Consider the following 8,323-nt stretch of genomic DNA (forward strand, 5'->3'; position numbering starts at 1 on the left):
AATAGCAAAAGATGAAGTTTGATGATGTCATGAAGCAGCGTGGGATCATGGGAGTTGTTGTCTTCATTGTTAAACAACCAGCTTCTCCCAGTTAGGATTCCTTCAGTCCCACTGAATAAACCACAGACGTCTCTTCTTCTCTAAACAAACAAACACTAAATAAAGCAGTTTCATGTTAAAACTCAGTGTTTCTCTGATGCTGTTTGGCAGATACAGGACGTCCGGAGGAGCTGTTAGCCCAGCTGCTGCTAACGTTTGCTCAGCTTGTTTAGATCCAGACGTCTGATGACTGAAATCCTTCATCTGGTTAAAAGATACAGTTAAAAACCACCAAGTTCATTGTAAAAATGTGGCTTAAAACTGGATAAAAAGTCAATTTATGACAGTTTCTGGCGGACAACCACAACACCTGAAGTCTTTGCCTCCTTCCACCGTCTCCTGCAGCTGACTGCATGTTTCCCACAGCAACCATACTTTACTGCAGCCTCCCGAACAGAATGAACACAATGATGATCTGCATGAACCAAACTGCAACCATACTGACATTTCTTGATCAATAGGAACCATAACAACAGGTTTTATATGCTGAACACTCTTTGAACCTACATGTAGCATTATGCAACCCTTCTAAAATATCTTTTACCCCACCGCAACTCTACTGCAACTTATTGTGGCCGTGGTGCAGTCTTTCCATATTACATCAGCTTCCAGATCCACACATCCCCTTTACAACCGTTTGTTCTGTCAGGCACTTTGGGTCTGTCTGTACCATGTTGATCCACATTTTAAATCTCTCAACAGTCCTCTCTGCTATATTGTTCTTACTGTCTCCCAGGCAGTTAGAATAAAATCAGCCCACTAACTCAAACAAAGACTTTGTAGTTTGTCTGTAAGAAGGGTTCCTGCAGTATTCATCAAATTAAATTTAAGAGCTTGTAAGACCTTTTAAAAACCACTCGGAATTCAATTTAACACATTTTTCACTGTCAAAGAATGATGGAGAACCAGTAGGAACAAAACATCAACCATCAGCTGCACCGCCGCACTGTATGAAACAAACTCTTCATGATGAAGGAACATGAGGCTCACTGACGTGTTTCAACCAAGCAGCAACCTGAAGCCAAAAACTGCAGTTCCTTGAACGACCACTTGAGGCTCCAAAAGCGAGTCAATCTCCATAGACCTCCATGTTAACATGTCCAACTTTACAGCAGAAATAAACATGTTTACAGTCTGGTACAAACAACGGTTTTGGTCTCTGTAGCTAATTTCCTCTTTCATGACGACTGTACGGGGGGTGAATTTTTTTATAACTCACCCGTAAAGTTCTGCATAATGAAGGACATGGCTGCTTTGAGTGACAGGTCCGCCAGCCGCTAGGTGTCTTGTTTCAGCCGTTCGGCCCCGCCTCTTTGCCCATTTTTGATTGGCTGGGAGTTAGGCAGCGTCACGCACTGCCAAGATGGCGACGGCCGGAGCGGCTCGCTTTGAGCTTCAAAACTGCTCTTCAGAAACCAACGAGTGACGTCACGGTAACTACGTCCATGTTTTTATACAGTCTGTGGTTTTAACAGAGTTCTTTAAAACCTTTAAATAACTTCTTCTGTATTTTTTGAACTTTTTAAGACTTTTGGAGACCTGCAGGTATCCTGACATCATTGTTACAGTAGTTCACTAGCATACTGTACATCACACTGGTCAAAACAAGTGTATGTACAGTATTATCAATATACACGCATGTGTCTGCACATGTCAGTCAGTGTGTGTGTGATTCTGCTGACTGCTGGGTAGAAATAGAAAAATAAAGAGAAACCAAGTGTCACAGCTGAGAGAGTTGAACGAGTAAAAAGAAGAACAATAAAACGGAGAGAAGCTGAGACGGAGAGAGACAGAGAGAGAGAGACAGAGAGAGAGAGAGAGAGAGAGAAAGAGAGACGGAGAGAGAGAGAGAGAGAGAGAGAGAGAGAGAGAGAGAGAGAGAGAGAGAGAGAGAGAGAGAGAGAGAGAGAGAGAGAGAGAGCAGCACTTACAGGTGTTCTGGAAGGTGTGGACCTGCATGTCCACCAGAGGAAACGACTGTCTGAAACTGTACGTCACCGAGGTCTTCTTCTTCTGGAAGATCTTCGTCACCTGAAGAGGAGGAGGAGGAGGAGGAGGAGAGTATTAAGTATTATATACAGTATAATATACTTTAAGAGTTTTGTTCACTGCTTGTTTCTGATGAAAACTAAACATCAGTTAATGCAGGTTTAGATAAAATATCTCATTTATTCAACGAGAACCAGGATCCTCTGCTGGCCAAAACGTTATCTGATGTTATTTATGGACAAAATTATTCCACAATCCACTGAGAAGCAGAAAGGAAACAGCTGGACAAACCAGGAAAACATGCAGACCAGAAACGTCTTCAGCTGTGGAGAAATGGTGAAAGTTCTCCTGACCATGATTACAATACAGAGATAGAAGTACTGAGATCCTTTACTACAGTAAAAGTACATAAGTATTATGAGCTTGATGTAGTTAAAGTATTGCAGTAAAAGTACATAAGTATTATGAGCTTGATGTAGTTAAAGTATTGCAGTAAAAGTACATAAGTATTATGAGCTTGATGTAGTTAAAGTATTGCAGTAAAAGTAGTGGTTTGGTCCCTCTGACTGATATATTATTATATATGACATCATTAGATTATTATTAATACCATAAATGATGGCAAAGAAAATTCACCACACAAATACAGATGCTTCCACACACACACACACACACACACACACACACACACACACACACACACACACACACACAGTGTTACCATCAGCAGGTCGTTGAACAGGAAGACTTCTCTCTGGTGGACGCCGCTCCTCTGAGCTCGGTTCGGATCGGGAACCTCGAACAGCTGACAGCAGCAAACCAGCCGGCGGTGAGGCAGGGAGAGCACCTCCAACACACACACACACACACACACACACACACACACACACACACATTACACACACATCAAATTCTACACATGCTTGTGATCGTCCGTCTAGGAGAGAACTGGAGACAGAAGCTGAGTTTGAAGGTGGAAGGAATAACTAGTTTGAACTATTGTTACCAACATGTTGACTTCACACATACACATGTGTACAGACTTTAAGGTGTTTGTATGAGAAGTCAGAGCGTCTTACAGGCTTTTTGCCGACCACCATCCTCTCCACGGCCTGGACCTGGGACACGTGGTCATCGTTGGTCCTCAGCTCCCACTTCTGGATCCTTCCATATATGGCCACCAGCAGGTCTCTGGGGATGTCCTGACCGTTATCTACACCTGATGGAAACACAGTCACAGCAAAGTCAGATATCAAACTATAACAACAACAGGACAGTCGTCAGATTTCCAACAGATGAGGCGCAAATTTTTGTGAATTTCCAGCGTTTCCTCTCATGTTCTTTTATATTTATATATATATATATATATGATGGAAACATAGTGAGTCTACAGTTTCCTGCACTAACGTCAACATGCTGATGTTTAGCAGGTGTAATGTTTATCATGTTCATCATCTTAACATCTGCTAATTAGTACTAAACAGCTGCGGCTGGATGAGAACATCATTAGTTTTTAGTGTTTGGTCATAAACTGAAGTAGAGCTGCTGTCAATAAAATGTCAGAAAATGGTGAAAAATGCTGGTTATATTTTCTTAGAGGTTCTGGTGACGTCTCCAAATGTCTTGTTTAGGTATATATAGATATATAAAGACATTTATTATCATTTATGACACAAAAAGATTAAAATCCTCACATTCCATCAAGCAGCAACCAGCAAATTTTTAGCATTTTTGTTTAAAAAATGAGTAAAATGATTATTTGATGATCAAAATAGTTGCTGATTAAATTTTCTGTCAATCAACAAATCGATTAATCGGTTAATTGTTGCTCTAAAACAAAGTAAAAAGACATTTTGTACATTTGTTAAATGAGCTCCACTAGCACCTGCATTAGTTCAACAGATGCAGGTGATGCAGCGACTCACCCCGCAGGTTCTTGATGAAGTCCTCAAGCTTCATCTTCCTCTCCGGCTTAACGTTGGGGCTGTACATGTCCGTATTGAGGAGGATGATGGCGAAGGCCAGGATGAAGATGGTGTCTGGATTCTGGAACTGCCGGATCAGCACCGGGTTACAAACACAGTACCGCTGACTGCAGAGAGACAGAAGAAGAAGAAGAAGAAGAAGAAGAAGAAGAAGAAGAAGAAGAAGAAGAAGAAGAAGAAGTGAAGAACAAATCAGGTCTCAACGGTCTCACCATGTGGTCTCTGGTGCGGTTTAGTACCTGAAGGCCTCCACCAGCCGCTCCACCCGCTGAGCTTCACCCTGCACTTTAATCTGAGCCTGGAACTTCCTCAGAGCGTCGTCCAGATCCATCCCTGAGAAATCCATCTCATCTAAAACACAGCTGCACACAGACCGAACACCGACCGTCAGCCGATCAATAAATCACACAATCGATCAAACACGACAGAAATAAACAAACCGGCGTGTGTGTGAAAGTCTTCACTCACTCGAGGACGTCCTTGTTGAACTGCTGCCGGCTGCCCAGGAACTCTCCGATCATCTGCCTGCTCAGTCCTTTCCTCTCCAGGATGAACCTGGCGATGCCCACCGGCGTGTCCGACACGAAGCCCCTCTCGATCAGGTACTGGATCCCCTTCTCAGGCTTCCTGCCGCCGAGAGGAGACGCAGCTTTAACCTGCTCTGCCTTCAAACTGTCTTTAAACGTCTGTTCTGCTGTTTAGACGCAGGAGGTTTGAAAATGTCAAGTGGAGCATATTATGCGAGTATGTGGACATGAAGTACTCAGATCCTCTACTGCAGTAAAAGTACCAATACAGCAGTGTAAAAATACTCCTTCTACAGTAAAAGTACATAAGTATTATGAGCTCCATGTAGTTAAAGTATTGCAGTAAAAGTACATAAGTATTATGAGCTCCATGTAGTTAAAGTATTGCAGTAAAAGTACATAAGTATTATGAGCCTGATGTAGTTAAAGTATTGCAGTAAATGTACATAAGTATTATGAGCTCCATGTAGTTAAAGTATTGCAGTAAAAGTACATAAGTATTATGAGCTTGATGTAGTTAAAGTATTGCAGTAAAAGTACATAAGTATTATGAGCCTGATGTAGTTAAAGTATTGCAGTAAAAGTACATAAGTATTATGAGCTCCATGTAGTTAAAGTATTGCAGTAAAAGTACATAAGTATTATGAGTTTGATGTAGTTAAAGTATTGCAGTAAAAGTACATGTAGTATTATGAGTTTGATGTAGTTAAAGTATTGCAGTAAAAGTACATAAGTATTATGAGCTCCATGTAGTTAAAGTATTGCAGTAAAAGTACATAAGTATTATGAGCTCCATGTAGTTAAAGTATTGCAGTAAAAGTACATAAGTATTATGAGCTTGATGTAGTTAAAGTATTGCAGTAAAAGTACATAAGTATTATGAGCCTGATGTAGTTAAAGTATTGCAGTAAAAGTACATAAGTATTATGAGCTTGATGTAGTTAAAGTATTGCAGTAAAAGTACATAAGTATTATGAGCTTGATGTAGTTAAAGTATTGCAGTAAAAGTACATGTAGTATTATGAGTTTGATGTAGTTAAAGTATTGCAGTAAAAGTACATGTAGTATTATGAGTTTGATGTAGTTAAAGTATTGCAGTAAAAGTACATGTAGTATTATGAGTTTGATGTAGTTAAAGTATTGCAGTAAAAGTACATAAGTATTATGAGCTTGATGTAGTTAAAGTATTGCAGTAAAAGTACATAAGTATTATGAGCTTGATGTAGTTAAAGTATTGCAGTAAAAGTACATAAGTATTATGAGCTTGATGTAGTTAAAGTATTGCAGTAAAAGTACATAAGTATTATGAGCCTGATGTAGTTAAAGTATTGCAGTAAATGTACATAAGTATTATGAGCTCCATGTAGTTAAAGTATTGCAGTAAAAGTACATAAGTATTATGAGCTTGATGTAGTTAAAGTATTGCAGTAAAAGTACATAAGTATTATGAGCCTGATGTAGTTAAAGTATTGCAGTAAAAGTACATAAGTATTATGAGCTCCATGTAGTTAAAGTATTGCAGTAAAAGTACATAAGTATTATGAGTTTGATGTAGTTAAAGTATTGCAGTAAAAGTACATGTAGTATTATGAGTTTGATGTAGTTAAAGTATTGCAGTAAAAGTACATAAGTATTATGAGCTCCATGTAGTTAAAGTATTGCAGTAAAAGTACATAAGTATTATGAGCTCCATGTAGTTAAAGTATTGCAGTAAAAGTACATAAGTATTATGAGCTTGATGTAGTTAAAGTATTGCAGTAAAAGTACATAAGTATTATGAGCCTGATGTAGTTAAAGTATTGCAGTAAAAGTACATAAGTATTATGAGCTTGATGTAGTTAAAGTATTGCAGTAAAAGTACATAAGTATTATGAGCTTGATGTAGTTAAAGTATTGCAGTAAAAGTACATGTAGTATTATGAGTTTGATGTAGTTAAAGTATTGCAGTAAAAGTACATGTAGTATTATGAGTTTGATGTAGTTAAAGTATTGCAGTAAAAGTACATGTAGTATTATGAGTTTGATGTAGTTAAAGTATTGCAGTAAAAGTACATAAGTATTATGAGCTTGATGTAGTTAAAGTATTGCAGTAAAAGTACATAAGTATTATGAGCTTGATGTAGTTAAAGTATTGCAGTAAAAGTACATAAGTATTATGAGCTTGATGTAGTTAAAGTATTGCAGTAAAAGTACATAAGTATTATGAGCTCCATGTAGTTAAAGTATTGCAGTAAAAGTACATGTAGTATTATGAGTTTGATGTAGTTAAAGTATTGCAGTAAAAGTACATGTAGTATTATGAGTTTGATGTAGTTAAAGTATTGCAGTAAAAGTACATAAGTATTATGAGCCTGATGTAGTTAAAGTATTGCAGTAAAAGTACATAAGTATTATGAGCTTGATGTAGTTAAAGTATTGCAGTAAAAGTACATAAGTATTATGAGCTTGATGTAGTTAAAGTATTGCAGTAAAAGTACATAAGTATTATGAGCTCCATGTAGTTAAAGTATTGCAGTAAAAGTACATAAGTATTATGAGCCTGATGTAGTTAAAGTATTGCAGTAAAAGTACATAAGTATTATGAGCCTGATGTAGTTAAAGTATTGCAGTAAAAGTACATAAGTATTATGAGCTTGATGTAGTTAAAGTATTGCAGTAAAAGTACATAAGTATTATGAGCTTGATGTAGTTAAAGTATTGCAGTAAAAGTACATAAGTATTATGAGCTCCATGTAGTTAAAGTATTGCAGTAAAAGTACATGTAGTATTATGAGTTTGATGTAGTTAAAGTATTGCAGTAAAAGTACATGTAGTATTATGAGTTTGATGTAGTTAAAGTATTGCAGTAAAAGTACATGTAGTATTATGAGTTTGATGTAGTTAAAGTATTGCAGTAAAAGTACATAAGTATTATGAGCTTGATGTAGTTAAAGTATTGCAGTAAAAGTACATAAGTATTATGAGCTTGATGTAGTTAAAGTATTGCAGTAAAAGTACATAAGTATTATGAGCTTGATGTAGTTAAAGTATTGCAGTAAAAGTACATAAGTATTATGAGCTTGATGTAGTTAAAGTATTGCAGTAAAAGTACATAAGTATTATGAGCTTGATGTAGTTAAAGTATTGCAGTAAAAGTACATAAGTATTATGAGCTTGATGTAGTTAAAGTATTGCAGTAAAAGTACATGTAGTATTATGAGTTTGATGTAGTTAAAGTATTGCAGTAAAAGTACATGTAGTATTATGAGTTTGATGTAGTTAAAGTATTGCAGTAAAAGTACATGTAGTATTATGAGCTTGATGTAGTTAAAGTATTGCAGTAAAAGTACATGTAGTATTATGAGTTTGATGTAGTTAAAGTATTGCAGTAAAAGTACATGTAGTATTATGAGTTTGATGTAGTTAAAGTATTGCAGTAAAAGTACATGTAGTATTATGAGTTTGATGTAGTTAAAGTATTGCAGTACAAGTACATGTAGTATTATGAGTTTGATGTAGTTAAAGTATTGCAGTACAAGTACATGTAGTATTATGAGTTTGATGTAGTTAAAGTATTGCAGTAAAAGTACATGTAGTATTATGAGTTTGATGTAGTTAAAGTATTGCAGTAAAAGTACATATAGTATTATGAGTTTGATGTAGTTAAAGTATTGCAGTAAAAGTACATAAGTATTATGAGCTTGATGTAGTTAAAGTATTGCAGTAAAAGTACATAAGTATTAT

General features: G+C 36.7%; 1 protein-coding gene across 1 annotated transcript in view; it reads right to left on the minus strand.

Annotated features, from left to right (window-relative positions):
• The window catches only part of LOC121895760 (IQ motif and SEC7 domain-containing protein 2-like), a 65,432-nt gene that overhangs the window by 14,498 nt on the left and 42,611 nt on the right, over positions 1-8,323 (minus strand). Inside the window, exons 8-13 of the mRNA XM_042409183.1 lie at positions 4,542-4,700; positions 4,313-4,435; positions 4,014-4,180; positions 3,168-3,307; positions 2,810-2,935; positions 2,031-2,130 (exon numbers count right to left, since the gene is read on the minus strand). Of these exons, the coding sequence (XP_042265117.1) occupies positions 2,031-2,130; positions 2,810-2,935; positions 3,168-3,307; positions 4,014-4,180; positions 4,313-4,435; positions 4,542-4,700 (815 nt within the window). The remainder of the gene's footprint in view (positions 1-2,030; positions 2,131-2,809; positions 2,936-3,167; positions 3,308-4,013; positions 4,181-4,312; positions 4,436-4,541; positions 4,701-8,323) is intronic.

The sequence above is a fragment of the Thunnus maccoyii genome, chromosome 4, assembly GCF_910596095.1.
Source record: "Thunnus maccoyii chromosome 4, fThuMac1.1, whole genome shotgun sequence".
NCBI classification, from domain to species: domain Eukaryota; kingdom Metazoa; phylum Chordata; class Actinopteri; order Scombriformes; family Scombridae; genus Thunnus; species Thunnus maccoyii.